At 49.6% G+C, this 21569-nt stretch overlaps 1 protein-coding gene across 7 annotated transcripts in view; it reads right to left on the bottom strand.

Annotated features, from left to right (window-relative positions):
* Positions 1–21569, bottom strand: part of rfx2 (regulatory factor X, 2 (influences HLA class II expression)) — a 262480-nt gene that overhangs the window by 50105 nt on the left and 190806 nt on the right. For all 7 annotated transcript variants that reach the window (XM_072482882.1, XM_072482884.1, XM_072482883.1 and 4 more), the window contains 2 exons: positions 18473–18585; positions 9352–9503 (listed from right to left, as the gene is read on the bottom strand). In XM_072482882.1, coding sequence (XP_072338983.1) covers positions 9352–9503; positions 18473–18585 — 265 coding nt within the window. The remainder of the gene's footprint in view (positions 1–9351; positions 9504–18472; positions 18586–21569) is intronic.

Raw genomic sequence — 21569 nt, 5'->3', positions numbered from 1 at the left:
GAGGGGAGGTGGAGGAGATGGGGCGTTGGCCATTGGGGGCGGGGCCAAGGGAGAAGTTCCCGCGCTATGATAATCATGGCGGGAATAGAGAAGCAGGAAGGAGGGGGCGTCGCACGGTGCGAGCCGAGGTCACGGGGGGAAGCCGAGGTCAGCCAGAGTTTGCTGACTTCTGGGAGCAACATGGGAGGAGTAATTACGTTAGCGGGGGATCTAGCGGGGGGGGGTGGGAGGGGGGAATTACTGGGTTGCTGCTGCTGGGGAGAGGGGGGAGCTGGTATGGGAGAGGATGGGCGGCGGGGCACCACCTGGGGGAGATACAGCTGCGTGGGAACCGGGTGAGGAGCTGGAAAAAGGTGATGGCTAATCGACAAGGGGGGGGGGGGGGTAGGAAGCCCCCCAACTCGGCTGATCACGTGGAACGTGAGAGGGCTGAACGGGCCGATAAAGAGGGCACGGGTACTCGCACATCTTAAGAAACTTAAGGCAGATGTGGTTATGTTACAGGAAACGCACCTGAAACTGATAGACCAGGTTAGGCTACGCAAAGGATGGGTGGGGCAGGTGTTCCATTCGGGGCTAGATGCGAAAAACAGGGGGGTGGCTATATTAGTGGGGAAGCGGGTAATGTTCGAGGCAAAGACTATAGTGGCGGATAACGGGGGCAGATACGTGATGGTGAGTGGCAAACTACAGGGGGAGATGGTGGTTTTGGTAAACGTATATGCCCCGAACTGGGATGATGCCAATTTTATGAGGCGGATGCTAGGACGCATTCCGGACCTAGAGATGGGAAAGCTGATAATGGGGGGAGATTTTAATACGGTGTTGGAACCAGGGCTGGATAGGTCGAAGTCCAGGACTGGAAGGAGGCCGGCAGCAGCCAAGGTACTTAAAGATTTTATGGAGCAGATGGGAGGTGTAGACCCGTGGAGATTTAGCAGACCTAGGAGTAAGGAGTTCTCGTTTTTCTCCTATGTCCATAAAGTCTACTCGCGAATAGACTTTTTTGTGCTGGGTAGGGCATTGATCCCGAAGGTGAGGGGAACGGAGTATACGGCTATAGCCATTTCGGATCACGCTCCACACTGGGTGGACTTGGAGATAGGGGAGGAAACAGGAGGGCGCCCACCCTGGAGAATGGACATGGGACTAATGGCAGATGAGGGGGTGTGTCTAAGGGTGAGGGGGTGCATTGAAAAGTACTTGGAACTCAATGATAATGGGGAGGTCCAGGTGGGAGTGGTCTGGGAGGCGTTGAAGGCGGTGGTTAGAGGGGAGCTGATATCAATAAGGGCACATAAAGGGAAGCAGGAGAGTAAGGAACGGGAGCGGTTGCTGCAAGAACTTTTGAGGGTGGACAGACAATATGCGGAAGCACCGGAGGAGGGACTGTACAGGGAAAGGCAAAGGCTACATGTAGAATTTGACTTGCTGACTACAGGCACTGCAGAGGCACAATGGAGGAAGGCACAGGGTGTACAGTACGAATATGGGGAGAAGGCGAGCAGGTTGCTGGCACACCAATTGAGGAAAAGGGGAGCAGCGAGGGAAATAGGGGGAGTGAGGGATGAGGAAGGAGAGATGGAGCGGGGAGCGGAGAGAGTGAATGGAGTGTTCAAGACATTTTATAAAAAATTATATGAAGCTCAACCCCCGGATGGGAGGGAGAGAATGATGGGCTTTTTGAATCGGCTGGAATTTCCCAAGGTGGAAGAGCAGGAAAGGGTGGGACTGGGAGCACAGATCGAGGTAGAAGAAGTGGTGAAAGGAATTAGGAGCATGCAGGCGGGAAAGGCCCCGGGACCGGATGGATTCCCAGTCGAATTCTATAGAAAATATGTGGACTTGCTCGCCCCGGTACTGACGAGGACCTTTAATGAGGCAAAGGAAAGGGGACAACTGCCCCCGACTATGTCTGAAGCAACGATATCGCTTCTCTTAAAGAAGGAAAAGGACCCGCTACAATGCGGGTCCTATAGACCTATTTCCCTCCTAAATGTAGATGCCAAGGTCCTGGCCAAGGTAATGGCAATGAGAATAGAGGAATGTGTCCCGGGGGTGGTCCACGAGGACCAAACTGGGTTTGTGAAGGGGAGACAGCTGAACACGAATATACGGAGGTTGTTAGGGGTAATGATGATGGCCCCACCAGAGGGAGAAATGGGATATGGTATCCCTGTCAATGGCAGGGAGGGTGCAGGCGGTTAAGATGGTGGTCCTCCCGAGATTCCTCTTTGTGTTTCAGTGCCTCCCGGTGGTGATCACGAAGGCTTTTTTTAAAAGGATTGAAAAGAGCATCATGGGTTTTGTGTGGGCCGGGAAGAGTGAGGAAGGGATTCTTACAGCGTAGCAGGGATAGGGGGGGGCTGGCACTACCGAGCCTAAGTGAGTATTATTGGGCCGCTAATATTTCAATGGTGAGTAAGTGGATGGGAGAGGAGGAGGGAGCGGCGTGGAAGAGATTAGAGAGGGCGTCCTGTAGGGGGACTAGCCTACAGGCTATGGTGACAGCCCCATTGCCGTTCTCACCGAGGAACTACACCACAAGCCCGGTGGTGGTGGCTACACTGAAGATTTGGGGACAGTGGAGACGGCATAGGGGAAAGACTGGAGCCTTGGGGGGGTCCCCGATAAGAAACAACCATAGGTTTGCCCCGGGGGGAATGGATGGGGGATATGGAATGTGGCAAAGAGCAGGAATAACGCAACTGAAAGATCTGTTTGTGGATGGGAAGTTCGCGAGTCTGGGAGCGCTGACCGAGAAATATGGGTTGCCCCAAGGGAATGCATTCAGGTATATGCAACTGAGGGCTTTTGCGAGGCAACAGGTGAGGGAATTCCCGCAGCTCCCGACACAAGAGGTGCAGGACAGAGTGATCTCAAAGACATGGGTGGGGGATGGTAAGGTGTCAGATATATATAGGGAAATGAGGGACGAAGGGGAGACTATGGTAGATGAACTAAAAGGGAAATGGGAAGAAGAGCTGGGGGAGGAGATCGAGGAGGGGCTGTGGGCAGATGCCCTAAGCAGGGTAAACTCGTCGTCCTCGTGTGCCAGGCTAAGCCTGATTCAGTTTAAGGTATTACACAGGGCACATATGACTGGAGCACGGCTCAGTAAATTTTTTGGGGTGGAGGATAGGTGTGCGAGGTGCTCGAGAAGCCCAGCGAATCATCCCCATATGTTTTGGTCATGCCCGGCACAACAGGGGTTTTGGATGGGGGTGACAAAGGTGCTTTCAAAAGTAGTAGAGTCCGGGTCGAACCAAGCTGGGGGTTGGCTATATTTGGGGTTGCACAAGAGCCGGGAGTGCAGGAGGCGAGAGAGGCCGATGTTTTGGCCTTTGCGTCCCTAGTAGCCCGGCGCAGGATATTGCTAATGTGGAAAGAAGCCAAGCCCCCGGGGGGTGGAGACCTGGATAAATAACATGGCGGGGTTTATAAAGCTAGAGCGGATTAAGTTCGTCCTAAGGGGGTCGGCTCAAGGGTTCACCAGGCGGTGGCAACCGTTCGTCGAATACCTCGCAGAAAGATAGACGGAATGGGAAAAAGAAGGTAGCAGCAGCAGCCCAGGATCGGGGGGGGGGGGGGGGAAACTAGAAGGACTCTCAGGGTTGTTAATATATACTGTATAGTATGTATAGGTCGTTGCTACAGATAATTATATATTGGACTGTTAAATTATATTTTTGGAGAGTGTTACTTGTGACAAGGCAGTTGCCAATTAGGGCTAGTTTTCATTTTTGTTATTTATTATTTATTCATTTTTTGTTTATAAAATAGGTCATTGTTATTTGTGTTGTTATAATATTGTGTAAAGGATGCACAATGTACTGTGTTGGTTGACCAAAAATTTTCAATAAAATATTTAATTAAAAAAAAGAAAAGCAATTGTTTCAGCCAAAACACATTCATAAGGACCTATTTTAATTAGACATCCAATTAATTCATGTTCTTAGACGTCGTATGCGGTCTTAAAGTAAAAGCGGACATGAAAACTATTCTCACGGATATTCTATGCATTTAAAAATAAAATTCCAATTAAGGGGCAATTTTGCGTGGCCAATCCACCTAACCTGCACATCTTTGGATTATGGGGGTGAGACCTATGCAGACATGGGGAGAATGTGCAAACACTACACAGACAGTGACCCGGGGCCAGGATCAAACCCAGGTCCTCGGCGCTGCGAGTCTTATATATTATATACATAAGATGATATACTTAATATTAGCATTTTGCAAATTTATTCACTTGTTTTTAAAAATAAATTTAGAGTAGCCAATTCATTTTCTCCAATTAAGGGGCAATTTAGCATGGCCAATCCACCTACCCTGCACATTTTTGGGTTCACCAACGCAAACACGGGGAGAATGTACAAACTCCACACGGACAATGACCCAGAGCCGCGATCGAACATGAGACCTCGGCGCCGTGAGGCAGCTGTGCTAACCTCTGCACCACCATGCTGCCCTTTATTTACTAGTTTTAAGGTTATCAGCAACTTTACCATTCTATTCTTTGTTTTAAAAGTAAAGTAATTGATCCTCACCAACAGTGAGAACAACAATTTTCAAATAACCTGTCCAAAGCACAAGAGTGACTAATAGGGGTCTGATTTAATACCAATTAAATTAGGTTTTGAGATGATGAGCTTAAGATATCAGTCATGGTGGCATGACAGCATATTTCCCCTATCTGAAAAGTAGGGAGGTATCAAAAAGTTATTTTATCTTAGTAAGAAGTAACAGAAACAAGCTTTAATGAGACGGATGGTCCCACAAGTAACTGATAACTTAGAGGCAATGGGAAATGACATTAATAGATGACCATATCCCTTGAGAAACGATAAGGAACTGATTATGCTCACCTAGGCCAATCGCAGACAGACCATGCACCCTTTTAGCCAATTAAGAATTAGCCTTGCCCCATTTAGATCAATTAGAATATAATAACATCACTGATCATGCTGTGGATGGTGGCTTGGAATGAATTAATAAGCAGCAGCTTTCACTGAGCAAATTGTGCAGCAAGTGACTGCTGTCCAGAGGGAAGCAGAATTTATGGGGCGCGATTCTCCACTCCCACGCCGGTTGGGAGAATCGCCTGGGCCGCCGAAATTTCCGGGGATGCCGGACCGACGCCCTCCGACGATTCTCCCAAGCGGCGGGAACAGCCCGGTCGAGTTTCGCGGGCCGCAGGCCGGAGAATCGCCGGAGACACCCAAAATGGCGATTCTCCGGCACCCCCGCTATTCTGAGGCCCGGATGGGCCGAGCAACCAGGCCAAAACGGTGGGTTCCCCCCAGCGCCGTCCACACCTGGTCGCTGCGGTCGTGGGCGGTGCGTGAACGCTGGGGGGGGCGGCCTGTGGGGGGGGCGAGGGGGGAACCTGCACCGGACTTCACCTTGAATGTGGGGTGGCCCTCGATCGGTGCCCCCCGATCGTCGGGCCGTCCTCTCTGAAGGAGGACCTCCTTCCTTCCGCGGCCCCGCAAGATCCGTCCCCCATCTTCTTGCGGGGCGGATTTGGACAGGACAGCAACCACGCATGCGCGGGTTGGCGCCGGCCAACCCGCGCATGCGCGGATTACGTCCGTTATGCGTCGCCGGCCGCGCCATCTATTCGGCGCCGCTTTTACGCTGGCGACCAGGCCTGGCGCGGGTAGATGACGCGGCCCCGATACTGGTCCATTGTCAGGGCCTGAATTGGTCGGGACCGGGGCCGTTCCGCGCCATCGTGAACCTCGACGGCGTTCACGATGGCGTGGCCACTTCGGCGTGGGGGTGGAGAATCCCGCCCATGGAATGGGAATATAGGTATAGAGGCAACCTACGCCCAAGGCCGAACCACAAAGCAAGAGCTATAGTATGCTACTTTTTAATAAGTAGATACAACTTCTTTTTAATAGGTCGATACAACTTCTTTTTAATAGGTTGATACAACTTCTTTTTAATAAGTAGATACAACTTATTAAAGATTTCCTGAGTTACTTCACTAAACCTTCCCGTTGTTTCAATGGTTCAAGTCTCAAATGAACACGATTAGAATTTGAGTTCAAATAATATCTAGAATGGATATTATCCGAATCTTGTACAGTGCAGTACTCTCTCAGTACTGCACTGCAGATTTGCCCAGAGGTTGTGTCCAGTCTCTGATTATTTGCCATTAGTTAGGCTTTGTTGTAAGGATTGTGTGTGCCCTTGCTGTTTCAGATGCATAATTTTGGATTTCTAGTTCTCACTACCATAATCCTGTAGCCAGCACTGGGTCAACCAAAACTAAATGACAGTAATAAGAGGTCCATCATATTACAATGGAGCAACTCGGTGAAAGACCTCGAAACCCAGGCCAGCCATTCAACCAAATCAATAGATGGGGGAGTGAGAGCTATGTAGTGCTCTGTGAAATTTGGACTATAGCACTAGTGTGCTGGAAAATAATAATCAATACAAATTTAAAATTTTATAAATTACAGCAAACCTTAATTTAACAAAAAGTAGACACAGTGGGGCTGAGGGGGGGAAAGTCGAGGGGTGAGAACAAGAGGGACTTGTACTTTAGCATCACTAACGGATGGAGCGGCAGCATGGCAGACCAAAAGTGTCAAAAAGATGTTGCTGTGATTTTTCAACTTTAAAATGTTGGGCTATGGTTTTGGCTTTATAAAGTGCTGACAATGGATTATTGTAGTTGTGTGCAATGTCAGAATCAGGTCACGTGATATGTGACATAATTAGCTACTGCGCAGGCTTTTGGGGAGTCCAGTCTCAAACCATGCACAGTGAAGACCTATTCAATAAACCTGTTAATCTTGCATTGAACCCACTTGCTCCAGCAATCTATTTCTTTTGCACTGTTGGTCTAAAGATAGAACATATAGTTCAAAATTTCAATTCAGAAAGCAAACAGAAAATCCTGTGAAATAAAGTTGGGTGGATGTATCTGTAAAAGGTCCTGGCCTGTGTGGTAATATCGATTAATGCCCTTTAGGGAAGGAAATCTGCCTACATGTGACTAAAGACCCACGGCAATGTGGTTGACCGTTAAATGTCCACAGTTCAAGGGCAATTCGGGATGAGCAATAAATGCTGGCCCAGCCAGCAATGCCCACATCCCATGAATGAATATTTAAAAAACCTGGATCAGATTTTGATAGTGCGGTGCAAGACCGACTAAATCCAGTAAACAGATTACTACAAGTCAGATAGATGTTCACGGGGACACATCTCTGCAAGAACAAAGTACAAATTATGGAAATGGAAACAGAAAATGCTGGAAATACTCAGCAGGTCTGGCAGCATCTGTGAATAGAGACTCTGATTGGTCGAAGCGTTGCCATGGGGAATGAACCAGGGAATGGCTGTGCCCCATGCTTTTGTTCAGCTGTAAAAGGTGCAACGCATGGACATATTCCCTTTGTTTGCAAAGGACAGGTCCTGTGTGTGAAAACCATGTGGCTTCTAGCACATACAAATGAGCCACACTGCGAGCTCAACTGATAGTGTTAACTCTTAGCACAATAGAGATTGCATTCTAGAAGCTACCTATTTTCACACACAGGGCCCTATCTTTTGCAAACAAAAAGAACATGCCCACACATTGCATCTTTTTAAACTAAATAAAAGCTTGGGAGGACAGACTGGTTCATTCTCCTCAGCAATGCCTTGACCAGAATTAACTCGTCTGATTTGAACTTAAACAAAAGCTTGTCAGTTAATTCGGACTGGTTTAGCTCACCTGGCTAGACAGCTGGTTCATAATACAGAGCAAGGCCAACACAGCACGGGTTCAATTTCCGTACCAGCTGAGGCTATTCATGAAGGCCCTGCCTTTTCAACCTTGCCCCTCACCCGAGGTGTGGTGATCCTCAGGTTAAATCACCTCAAAGGGGAAAGCAGCTTATGGTCACTTGGGACTGGTGCATTCTCCATGGCAATACCTCTCTTTAATCAGAATCCACTTGCCAACCAATCAGTACCCTCTTCTCATGCAGTATAAATTGTTGCTTCCTTTGAGATTTCCTTTCTTGCTGAATCTTTCTAATGAGTACAGGATGAAAAACCTTGACAGGATGTCTCTTTTTTCAGCATGGGAGCTAGGAGCATTCAAATTTAGGTGGCATTTTGGGTAAAAAGGATGACACTGTTTCCCCTGGCAAAGAGTTGATAACCCAAGGACACAGATTTAAAAGAGCTACGGGCAGAAGAGGAGACATTTAAAAAAAACACACAGCCTACGGTAATGTTGCAATTGCTTCTGCCTTCTCAGGGCAACAAGGACGGTGACACTCTCATTCCAGGAATGAATTAAAACACGGACAATTTCTAGGTTTTAAAGAGATTGATTTAAGAGGACAGCTGCAGGCAGTACTCAAACCATGAACACGCAAAGTCATGTGATGCAAACAGAAAGCATGCTGGTAAGTGTCTCAAAATTTAGAACCAGGGTCTCAAATTGAAGTATCTTTACTTTTACTTCACTAGCCTCACGCCATCACTCCCCTTTCAAAATGCTGATCCAATTTTAATTTGCTTTTGTTTATTTTTTCTTGTTTGTTTATTTTCTTCATTTGCCTTGCATTTTCCCATTTTACAGATTCCTTAGTTTATTAGAACCTCATCATCTATCTTTATAATTTAATATTCAACCCTTTCAGTTTCAATAGAAACTCTATTTCCTTGTCCATTTTATTCTGTCTTAATCTTTGTTTTGCTTCCTCCATCCTACAATGCATAGAAAGCAGGCAAAGTACACGAGCAAGAGGCACCACAGTGACCATTGGCATGGAGGTCTCGAAGGACTGACAGAGTTGGGGTTGGTAGTTTTCTGAGTAGGAACGGTGAACAATGTTCAAAAGTCCAGGCAAAACCTTGGGAGAATAAAGAGACGTCACAAGTGTCCCGAGGTCACTGCATGCATCCAGAGTAACTGAAATGATCCTTAAAGGCACTGATCGGATAGTTACTATCAATACTGAAAAAATAATTTGGTGCTGTTAAGTAACCAGGAAGCGGACAGCTTGTCAGAAAAACCCAACTGGTTCACTAATGTCCTTTAGGGAAGTAAAGCTGCCGTTCTTACTATTTGTGACTCCAGTCCCACAATAATGTAGTTGACTCTTAACTTCCCTCTGAAATGCCCTGAAAGCCACTCAGTTCAGGGAAACAAGGGGTGGGTAACAAATATCGTCCTTGTCAGTGCTGTGCACAATCAGAGAATTATTTATTTTTCAAAACCTCTGTGCCAGCTGTTTGGGGGAGTGGAGGTGGGGGTGGGGTCAGGGGTGGGGTGTTGCAAGGGTTTGAATATACAAGTACAATAGCAAAGAGCAATAATCACAAGCTACTCACTGGGGACAGGTCGCAGTACATCTGGGATAAGAATTTCCACCAGTGCCTGGTACAGCACGTGATCACAGTTCCTCATCCATTTAATGATGGGTTCAAATTTACACAGGTTGATGAGTTTCTCTTTGGGGAACACGGCCTCACTCTCTTCCTCACTACACAAAAACAAAAGCAACTTCACAACTAATACAGCAAATCGAAATGCAAGACTATAGTGTCGACTGAGCTGGTCCCACCTGTTTCATTCTGCAGCAGATCCATGTGGTATTTAGGTACATAGAAGATAGGAGCAGGAGGAGGCCTCTTGGCCCTTCGAGCCTGCTCCGCCATTCATCACGATCATGGCTGATCATCCAACTCACGCATTTATAATACACCTTTTACCCATTAAGAGGAACCAATAGCCAAGTTTGAAACCAAACATTGAACATTAGACAAGGGGGCAAAACATTCTGCTTTTGAAACTAAGTGCCATGGCGGGTGGGTTCCGCAGTGCGTTTCCTGCTGGTCATAGTGGGAAAATGTGTCCAATTTTGTGCTCGTAAGCTCATGTCTGTGCAGAGTCTGCACATTCTCCTCCGGGTGCTCCGGTTTCCTCCCACAAGTCCCGAAAGACATGCTTGTTAGGTGGATTGGACATTCTGAATTCTCCGTGTACCCGAACAGGCGCCGGAATGTGGCAACTATGGGATTTTCAGTTACATCATTGCAGTGTTAATGTAAGCCTACTTGTGACAATAATAAAGATTATTATTATTATTATTAGTGGAGTACCTCTCCGAATCACATAGCGGGTCAGGAACTGATTTGTCCGCCCTGTCGTTACCTAATGAGGTCAAAGGTCGGGTGCCGTATTTAAGTACACACATTTCTCCACTCTCTCCAGACAGGCTGTCTTTCAGGACACCTGTAGAGATATCTATGCAGCAGAGAATGTTGCCCCGATATTTAGCCATGACTCCTTCCAGGCTTTAATATCAGGAGTATGCCAATACCGGGATGTGCTTTATGAAGGATAGCTCCAGGAAGCCTAAGAGCCTCACCTCTCCGGCCGCTGGCAACTGCCCCACAGTGCTACCCAGTGCAGGAAGAGGATGAATAATCTCATCCGCTCCACCAATGTAAGTCACCTTCAATTCACGCCAAACACACTCTCATTATGTACATAAAGGGTTACACTCTTCAGGGATCACACATAACAATTGGCAGGGGCCACATATCAGTACTGATTGTCTCTTGGATACTTTCACATCACCATCATCCCATCCATAATACTGCACAAACTCCATCCTCAGCTCTTTCTTGGGAGGGCTCACCACACGCAGTAGGCATGTTTGTTTCCCAACCTCTACTTCATTCCTTCTCATCACATTTCTCCCTTCTGTCTTCATGCAGTCCAAGCTTGTCCACAACAGAAGGGATGGGAGGAGGGATGTCCAACATCACAAGCTGTCCAAATTTGAGGAGGATGTTGCCAAGCTGGCTGAGGAGGGCAGGAATTGCTCCTGTGGGGAAGGTGAGAGCGGCTTCTCCCAGTGACGGAATACGGATGAGACTTCCATGCATTCTCACCTCCTGACATTCAGTGAGTGACGGCAATCTTGTATTATGCCTACTCATGACCAAAATCTCCATTCTCTCTCTGACAGGCACCTGCAGCTCTAAGTAGAGTAGGGCCAACATAAACCCCAGTCCCCAATCCACCTCAGACAAGGATGCCAAATATCAACCCTAAGAAAATCTGTCACTGCGTTCACCTGCATCCTCCACCCAGCGCAGAGGGACACATTTCATGGGCCATAGCTCTAGGTTAGTCACTCCTGGAGAACACCTCAGTGACACATCTCCGCAGCAGTCGGAGGCAGCAGCAGCCCTGGTCTCTAGAACTCGGGAGGACTGCTGGAGTCCAGGCATCAGCTGTCCAGGTAAGATAATAAGCCTCTGCGGCAGCCACCGCGACATTGTTGGAGATGCAAAGACAGACAGCAGAACATCAGTCACAGTTGCAAAAGTCACTCAAGACTGGAGCGAAGGCACCTGACTAGATCCAGGATGTGTCACCTGACTAGGCCCAGGGTGAGTCACCTGACTAGGTCCAGGATGAGTCACCTGACTAGGTTCAGGGTGAGTCACCTGACTAGGTCCAGGATGAGTCGGTTCTATGCAGGGATGGAGGACAAGTGCGAGCACTGTGCTGGGGGTCTGGCCAATCGTGCATATGTTAGTCATGTCCCAAGCTTATGGGTTTCTGGATTTCCTTCTTTAGCACCATGTCAGCGATTCTGAACATTGAACTGAAGCCCTGTCCTTTGGTGGCCATATATGTAGTGTTGGACTCACCAGGGCTGCAGATTGGCGTGGGGGCCGATGTCCTGCCCTTCACCTCGCTGATTGCCCGGAGGTGAGTGCTGATGGGGTGGAGGTCAGCTTCTCCACCCAGTGCCTCAATGTGGCTGGGAGGTCTGATGGAGATTCTATACCTCGAGGAGCAATTGAAGGGTTTCACCAAAGATGGCAGCCATTTAGTTTGTATTTCAAAGAGCTGGTCACCGTTAGTTGCTAAAGAGAGGGTGGGGGGTAAGGGAAAGGAAAGTGTTTAGGTGTTTTTGGAGGGGTGGGGCTAGGGTTTGGGGGGTTGTAGGTGGGATGGGGTGGTTATTCTGATTAGTTGTATTGTTTTGTCTTTGTATTACATATAGAATGAAAATAGTTGAACATAAATATATTTTTTTAAAAGGGTGGAGGAGTCTGATGTCATGGCTCCGACATTCCAGCACTTCGAGGTCACCATGGTAAGGATGGTGACAGCCTTGGAGACCTTGGCCCAGCAGGTTTTTCCAGATTTGTGCATGGACCTGCACTCCATTACTAAAAGCATTGCTGGGATCCATCAGTGGCTAGCTGAGCTGCGTGAACTTGTAACCATTATTGCTTGCGAGCTAGCATTGTGTGAGGGTTGCTGAGCAGCCTGAAGGGATAGCTGTAGTTGTGTCTCCTTAGTGGCAGTGGCAAACCACTAGATCCCATGAGATGATGATATCACCAATCATGCGGCAATTTCACTGTCATGAGGTGGCCACGTTGCATTAAGTTCTTTGACACAGCATCAGCATTGTGTTGATTTTCGCTTCCCAGAGCAGATGTTTACAGGGTTCAGCGCTGACCTTTCCAGAGATCATAGTCTGGTGAATCATGAGGGTTGAAGATGCAAGCCCAAATGCAGAACGTATTGCAGACATGACTGGTTGCAAATCCCTTTCAGTGCAATGGCATAACACTAAAGGACAGGAATGTGGGCTTCTCCCGTTGCTAGCACCTTACCCCATCTGGAATCTTGTGGCTATCAAAGTGTCATGTGGAAGCTGACCCTCATCTCCCATTTCTGGCCTTTCTGCACTTTATTATCCGAGGAGCTCTCAGCCTCCTCCATGTCTCCCTCTGGCAACGAATCCTGCCCTTTGAAATGCCAGGCTGTGAAGGGTGCAACAGACCACTACTATGCGGGAGGCCCTCTCTGGAGCGTGCTACAGAGCCCCACCTGACTGTTCTAAACATCGGAAGCGCATCTTCAGGGTGCCAATGGTCTGCTCGTAGAGCCATGCTTCATTGTACCTCTCCTCCAAGGCACTAAGCCATTGCATGAGTAGATATCCCCTATCACCAAGCAGCCATGGCTGTACTTACTGATGCCATGGGGCTGATGCCATCGAGCACTCAGTGCCACACTCTGAAGAAGCCTGAGATAGTTGCAAAACCATGAAATCTGGCAGCATAGCTATCTTCATCAAGTGTGAACATCCCAGTGATGAGCCTTACTGTAGAGGGGTTTGTCACACCCTTGAAACATTGGTGTGGGGCAGCCTGTGAAAAGCCCCTTGTGGATCCTAGAAATGAATCACAGGCAAAGAAATTGAGTGTGGCAGTGACCATCAGGGCCACTGGCAGGGCATGTCCTCCCTGTTCTGAGGCATTAGATCCTCCTGCAGAATGTGGTAGCTATGATCCACCATATCTCTGGACAAATGCAGATGTGTGCAGCATTGTCTCTCATTCATCTGCAGATAGGAAAGCCTTCGTCAGTAGATCCTTGGTCAAGTGAGTCACCTCCGTGGTACGGGTCTAACCTCCTCATCCTCTGTTCCTTGCTCGGGCTCCCCTGGACCTCAGGTAGGCTTCCTCCCGGAGCTGCACTCAGTAGTGCTGGGCTCTTCCTCTCCTTCTCCATTCCATGAGTGCTGACAATAAGGCAGCATTGAGCCCAGGCTCCATTCATGTTTGCTCCTTCTCTCTGTGAAATGTTAGAGATAACAGATTAATGATGGTTAAGCTCCCAATTGCAAACAGCAAGGCACTGTCATGGCATCGAGCTTCATTTACACGACTGGCCTTGTTGCTGATGTGTCCTTGTAGCTGAGGCGCAGGTGACTAAGATGTCAACCCTGTCACTTTACACCTCAATCTCACAGAGGTTGGTGAAGGTTTGGAGCCATTAATAATAATAATAATCTTTATTGTCACAAGTAAGCTTACATTAACACTGCAATGAAGTTACTGTGAAAAGCCCCTAGTCGCCACACCCTGGCGCAGGTTCGGGTACAGAGGGAGAATTCAGAATGTCCAATTCACCTAAAAGCACGTCTTTCGGGACTTGTGGGAGAAAACCCAGACACGGGAAGAATGTACAGACTCCGCACAGACAGTGACCCAAGCCGGGAATCAAACCTGGGACCCTGGAGCTGTGAAGCAACAGTGCTACCCACTGTGCTACTGTACACCATATTATCAAACTCACACCTCCAACCTCAGATCTGGCATACTGATTATACCTAGCTTGCAGATGATTTATGACAGGATGCACTTTGAATCGTTATCCATGTCAATTGGAAAAAGCACAATACCTGTGCCTCCTTTATGGTTATCTGCATTCTCATTTTTCACATTCCTGTTGGTTAATGCTGAAATGGAGTGGTTGTAGGAAGAACATGCAGAGACAATATAAAATAAAGGGTGACATTTTTAAGGGGGTGCAGGAGTAGAGGGACCTGGGTGTGAGTGTGTATAGATCATTGAAGGTGGCAGGAGGGGTGGAGCAGTTAATATAGCAAATAGTATTATGGACTTTATTTATAAGGGCATAGAATACAAGAGCAAGATTATGCTGAACTTATGCAAGACACTAGTTAGACCTCAGCTGGAATACTGTGCACACTTCTGTACGCCACACCATAGGAAGGATGTGAACCCATTGGAGAGAGTGTAGAATTTACAAGACTGGTTCCAGGGATGAGAAACTTCAGTTATGAGGACAGATTGGAGAGGTTGGTAATGTTCCTCTTGGAAGGCTGGGAGATTTGATAGAGATGTTTAAAATCACGAGGGGGCTGGACAGAGTAGATAGGGAGAAACGCTCATAAAAGGAGCGGGAATGACAGGGCACAGATTTTAAGTGATTTGAAAAAGAAGCAAATGTGATTTGAGAAAAAAAAATTTCACACAACGAATGGTTGGGGTCTGGAATGCACTGCCTGGAAGTGTGGTGGGGGCAGGTTCAATCGAGGCATTAAAGAGGGCATTTGATGATTATTTGAATAACAACAATGTGCAGGGGTACAGGGAAAATGCTGGGGAATGGCACTAAGCTACAATTCTCATTAGGAGAGCCGGTGCAGACATGATGGGCCAAATTGTCACCTCCTCTACCGTAACAATTGGGTGATTCTGTATTTTTGAACCCATGATTCCTGTTCACAAAACCTCCTTTGTATTACCTCTTATCTCTTAATGGGCTGCAGATGCCCCCACCTCACTCTGATCAGCCCAGTAATAGCAAGATAACAGCATGGCCAGCAACATTAGGACCCTGCACTTTAAGTTGTGCCTTTTTCCCACTTGTGTACACAGTCATTGCCCCTCCCTGGAGTGGGACTACAAAGCCCCAGGACAGACTTCACCCTGATTTTTTGGCTCTGACCCTGACTATGTTGGTCTTTCTCTTTGCTCACCCACTCCTTCCCATTCCTTCCTGACTGCTGACAACACATTGTGTCTCTTCCACCTGCACCTTCCATGGGTCTCTGTGCAACCTCTCCTTCAGAATCCCTACAGGAAGAGGTCTTTCAGCCCATCGAGTCTGCACTGACCCTCTGAAAGAGCACTCCAAGGGGGCCCAGTGCCCCGCCCTATCCCCGTAACTCCAGTTAACATGTGCGTCAATAAGGGACAATTTAGTATGGCCAATCCACCTAATCTGCACATCTTTGGACTGTGGGGGAAACTGGAGCACCCGGAGGAAACCCACACAAAAACGGGGAGAAAGTGCAAACTCCACACAGTCACCCAAAGTCAGAATCGAACCCATGTTCCTGGGACTGTGAGACAGCAGTGCTAACCACTGTGCCACCCTATGTGCTCTCCTTCCTCACCCCATCCCCCCATCTCCATGAGTTTTTGTGCAAGCCACCCCTCTTGTATTACTCTCTCTCTCTTTGTAATTCTGTCTGCGTGCTACCTCTTCAATTTGTATACGCCTGCTCTAATTCCACCCTCCACTGTGTCTGATTTCCTGGGCGAAATTCTCCGGAAACGGCGCGATGTCCGCCGACTGGCGCCCAAAACGGCGCCAATCAGACGGGCATCGCGCTGCCCCAAAGGTGCGGAATGCTCCGCATCTTTGGGGGCCGAGCCCCAACATTGAGGGGCTAGGCCGACGCCGGAGGAATTTCCGCCCCGCCAGCTGGCGCAAACGGCCTTTGGTGCCCCGCCAGCTGGCGTGGAAATGACATCTCCGGGCGGCGCATGCGCGGGAGCGTCAGCGGCCGCAGACAGTTTCCCACGCATGCGTAGTGGAGGGAGTCTCTTCCACCTCCGCCATGGTGGAGACCGTGGCGGAGGCGGAAGGGAAAGAGTGCCCCCATGGCACAGGCCCGCCTGCGGATCGGTGGGCCCCGATCGCGGGCCAGGCCACCGTGGGGGCACCCCCCCGCGGGGGTCAGATCGTCCCGCGCCCCCCCCAGGACCCCGGAGCCCGCCCACGCCGCCTTGTCCCGCCGGTAAGGTAGGTGATTTAATTTACGCCGGTGGGACAGGCAATTTATCGGCGGGACTTCGGCCCATCCGAGCGAGGGGCCCGCCAGCCGGCGCGGCGCGATTCCCGCCCCCGCCGAATATCCGGTGCCGGAGACTTCGGCAACCGGCGGGGGCGGGATTCACGCCAGCCCCCGGCGATTCTCCGACCTGGCGGGGGGTCGGAGAATGTCGCCCCCTGTCTTTGATGTTGGGCTCCAGCTTCCCACATTCTGTCCCCCCACTACCTGCCATTGGTCCCCGCCCCAACTCTCAGCCTATCGTCAGTTCATCAGTTCCCCCCCTCTCCCATCCCCATTGTTTCCCCTGTCTCCTCCCCTGCCCCCAAGTCACTCTATCTGGATGCCTGCCTTGCCTTGGCCCCAAGAGAACTCCCTCCTGAATAACAGAGGAAGCCAGTGGGGGAGCAAGCCTCTGGCCACATCAGTGTAGCCTCACTGGCTTTGCTGAGAACCTGGAGTGGTGCTGCTGCGAGTCAGCTCCAAGTGATGCACTCACTTGTAGATCATGAGTGAAGGGAGGGCTGTCGGCTGCACACCACTTACACCCAAGCATGTTTCACACCAGTCAGATTTCCTGCTGATGTTCCTTCATGATTCCAGCAGGTAGCGTTTTAATGAGCATTCAGAAGATGGTAATTCATGCAAATGGACTTGTCGCCACGTATCAGTGGGAAACCCAACCCACCATTGAAAATTTCAAACTGTTTCTCCGATGGCAGGTTTCCAATTTTTGCCTCAGTCCCAATTTTCCAGCCCCACCCGCCACCAAACCCGCTGCAGACTCGATGGGAGACTTTCACTCCTAGTATTTAGAGTTAATTAATGCCTCAAAAGGTGAAAAATTCTAACTCTTTTCTAGGATTCCCTTCTGAACCAGTAACAGATTTTGCTCCTCCAGCAAGGATTGTGTCTCAGCATAACAATCAGCCACAGCAAGTGAAACCTGAAGATGTATTTTAAATTAAAGTTTCATATCAACCGCGTATGTTGGGGCGGCACATTGGCACTGCTGCCTCACAGCTCCAGGGACCCAGGTTCAATTCCGGCCTTGGTGACTGTGTGGAGTTTTCACGTTCTCCCCGTGTATGCTTGGGTTTCCTCCAGGTGCTCTGGTTTCATCCCATAGTCTAAAGAATATGCTAAATTGCTCCTTAGTGTCCAACGGTTAGCTGGAATTACGGAGATAGGGCAGGGGAGTGGGCCCGAATAGGGTGCTCTTTCCGAGGGCTGTGCATACTCAATGGGCCGAATGGCCTCCGTCTGCACTGTATGAATTCTATGATTCTATGTCTCAGCCTTATGCAAATACTCTCCCATTAGAAGCAGATCCTTACAGCACCACTAGACTCCGAGCAACTGCAACCCTAATACAAGCAGGGGTGATCCACTTAACATTCCTGAACCTCAATCATAAATAATTCAACACGGGCAGCACGGTGGCGCTGTGGGTTAGCCCTGCTGCCTCACGGCGCCGAGATCCCAGGTTCGATCCCGGCTCTGGGTCACTGTCGTGTGGAGTTTGCACATTCTCCCCGTGTTTTCGTGGGTTTCGCCCCCACAACCCAAAAGATGTGCAGACTAGGTGGATTGGCCATGCTAAATTGCCCCTTAATTGGAAAAAATGAATTGGGTACTCTAAATTCATTTTTAAAATAAAATAAATAAATAAATAATTCAACACTATCAATACACAAAGCAGGGCAGCAAGAGAATGGGCCCAACACATAGCCCTCCCCAAAAAAGCAAGTAAGTCTGACACAGCACCCCCTCCTCCCAAATGCACTGCCCAGTACCACCACCAGCTTCCCTTCTTCACCCCTGCCTAGATACAGTCCAGAGTGCACACTGCCAAATCTCAAATTGCATCCAAGCTTTTTCAACTATTAAACTTAGTGGCTAACTGTAGCAGTACACCGGGATTTGACAGTGTTGACTCCCAGAGGCATAGTTCGCTGTCAGAAACTCACGCTTAGAAGATCAGTCCTTCCAGTGTAGTCAAATAATCAATGGATTGTCACTAAGATTTATAATATTCTTACCTCACTGAAGTGACAGAAGCGCCATCACTTGGCAAAGGAGTTGAATGCCAAAACGTTTGCCAAAGTTTTTCAATGTAATGAAACTGAAGATTTATTACAACATCCAGCATTGCCTGTAAGGGAAGCCATCATTTGTTATGTGGGGTGGGATAGGTGATTAAAACAATGTGTTAGCATTTTCAGGAAACAGGTATTGCTGCTTAATGATGCAGTTATCCAGACTGCTAACAATGCAAAGAAATAGAGCTAATATTTACTGATAATGATCAAACTTACTTGTTGCACCTAAAATAGCTACAAATGTAAATATGAATACTTTAATGATTATCAATTTATTGCCCTATCAAAATGTACACACAAATCAAATAAGATTAACCAAGTTGTCACTGAAATAAGAATTTCTCTTTAAATTTGTACAAGTTGAAAATCTAAAGTTGAAAATGGAGGCAAAGCAGGAGATATGTCATTAATGAAAACCAGGAAAGACTGATCACAAATTAGATGAAGAAAGACAATGGGCGAAATTCTCCCCCAACGGCGGGATGCCCGCCGACTGGCGCCAAAGCCGGCGCAAATCAGACGGGCATCGCGCCGGCAAAAAGGTGCGGAAGTCTCCGCATCTTTGGCGGCCTAGCCCCAACATTGAGGGGCTAGGCCGACGCCGGAGGGATTTCCGCCCCGCCAGCTGGCGGAAATGGCGTTTGTTGCCCCGCCAGCTGGCGCGGAAATGCGGCGCATGCGCAGGAGCGTCAGCGGCCGCTGTCAGTTTCCCAGCGCATGCGCGGGAGCGTCAGCGGCCGCTGTCAGTTTCCCGCGCATGCGCAGTGGGGAGAGTCACTTCCGCCTCCGCCATGGTGGAGACCGTGGCGGAGGCGGAAGGGAAAGAGTGCCCCCACGGCACAGGCCCACCCGCGGATCGGTGGGCCCCGATCGCGGGCCAGGCCACCGTGGGGGCACCCCCCGAGGTCAGATCGCCCCGCGCCCCCCCCCCCAGGACCCCGGAGCCCGCCCACGCCGCCTGGTCCCGCCGGTAAATACCAGGTTTGATTTACGTCGGCGGGACAGGAAATTCCTGGGCAGGACTTCGGCCCATCCGGGCCGGAGAATCCAGCGGGGGGTCCCGCCAACCGGCGCGGCCGGATTCCCGCCCCCGCCCAATCTCCGGGAGCGGAGACTTCGGCGGGGGCGGGGGCGGGATTCACGGCGGCCAACGGCCATTCCCCAACCCGGCGGGGGGTCGGAGAATGACGCCCAATAATTGGGACAATAACTCAGTTACTGATCTCATAAAATTGAGGCAGCAACTTCAACTTGTGGTCTTGTGGTCAAATTAAACATCACTTCCTTGTTTCTATATTCTGCCTCTAGATATAAATGTCTTTTTTATGGGCTTAAATGGTTGTACTGTCAGATTTGATGAGCTGCATATTTGCACACACCTTCCTCTTCAACTGCAATACATGCGAACTAGGAGCAGGAATTGGCCACAGCCCTTCAAGCCGCCTTCACATTCAATAAGATCATGATTGATCAGATTTTAACCTCAACTCCACATTTCCTTTCACCCCCTTGCTAACCAAGAATATAACCACCTGTCTTAAAAATATTTAAAGATTCTGCTTCCACTGCCTTTTCAGGAAGAGTTCCAGAAATTCATGACACTCAGAAAACAAATCGCCTCATCTGTTTTAAATCAACATCCTTTATTTTTAAACAGTGACCCCTAGTTCTAGATTCTCCCAAAAGAGGAAACATCCTTTCCACATTCACCCTGTTCATAGAATCCCAACAGTGCAGAAGGAGGCCATTCGCCCCACTGAGTCCGCACCAACCCTCGGAAAGAGCATCTTGCCTAGGCCCACTCCCTGGGCGAAATTCTCCCCCAACGGCGCGATGTCCGCCGACTGGCGCCAAAGACGGCGCCAATCAGACGGGCATCGCGCCGGCCCAAAGGTGCGGAATGCTCCGCATCTTTGGCGGCCTAGCCCCAATATTGAGGGGCTAGGCCGACGCCGGAGGGATTTCCGCCCCGCCAGCTGGCGGAAATGGCGTTTGTTGCCCCGCCAGCTGCGCGGAAATGCGGCGCATGCGCGGGAGCGTCAGCGGCCGCTGTCAGTTTCCCGGCGCATGCGCGGAAGTGTCAGCGGCCGCTGTCAGTTTCCCGCGCATGCGCAGTGGGGAGAGTCTCTTCCGCCTCCGTCATGGTGGAGGCCGTGGCGGAAGGGAAAGAGTGCCCCCACGGCACAGGCCCGCCCGCGGATCGGTGGGCCCCAATCGCGGGCCAGGCCACCGTGGGGGCACCCCGCGGGGTCAGATCGCCCCGCCCCCCCCCCAGGACCCCGGCGACGCCGCCTGGTCCCGCCAGTAAATACCAGGTTTGATTTACGCCGGCGGGCAGGCAATTTCTGGGCTGGACTTCGGCCCATCCAGGCCGGAGAATCCAGCGGGGGGTCCCGCCAACCGGCGCGGCCCGATTCCCGCTCCCGCCCAATCTCCGGTACCGGAGACTTCGGCGGGGGCGGGGGCGGGATTCACGGCGGCCAACGGCCATTCTCCGACCCAGCGGGGGGTCGGAGAATGACGCCCCCTATTCCTGCAACCCACCTAACCTGCACATCATTGAACACAAGGGGCAATTTTAGCATGGCCAATCCACATCACCTGCACATCTTTGGACTGTGGGAGGAAACCGGAGCAGCCGGAGGAAACCCACACTGACATAGAGAGAAAATGCCAATTCCACACAGTCACCCACAATTGAACCTGGGTCCCTGGCGCTGTGAGGCACTGTGCCACTCCCTCAGGATTTTGTGTGCTTCAATCAGGTTGCCTCTTATTCTTCTAAACTCGAGTAGATGCAAGCCTAGCCTGTCCAACCTTTCCTCTTAAGACAACCTATCCATTCCAGGTATTAGTCTGGTAAACCTTCTCTGAACTGCCCCCAACACATTTATATCTTTCCTTAAATTAGGAGATCAATACGGTACACAATACTCCAGATAAAGTCTCAGCTGCACAACTAAAGCATAACCTCCCTACTTTTGTATTCAATTCCCTCACAATAAATAATAACATTTGATTAACTTTCCTAATTCAT

The sequence above is a fragment of the Scyliorhinus torazame genome, chromosome 18 (genome assembly GCF_047496885.1).
Source record: "Scyliorhinus torazame isolate Kashiwa2021f chromosome 18, sScyTor2.1, whole genome shotgun sequence".
NCBI lineage: Eukaryota > Metazoa > Chordata > Chondrichthyes > Carcharhiniformes > Scyliorhinidae > Scyliorhinus > Scyliorhinus torazame.
Note: the sequence above shows the minus strand (reverse complement) of the source record. Positions and strands in the feature narration are given on the sequence as shown.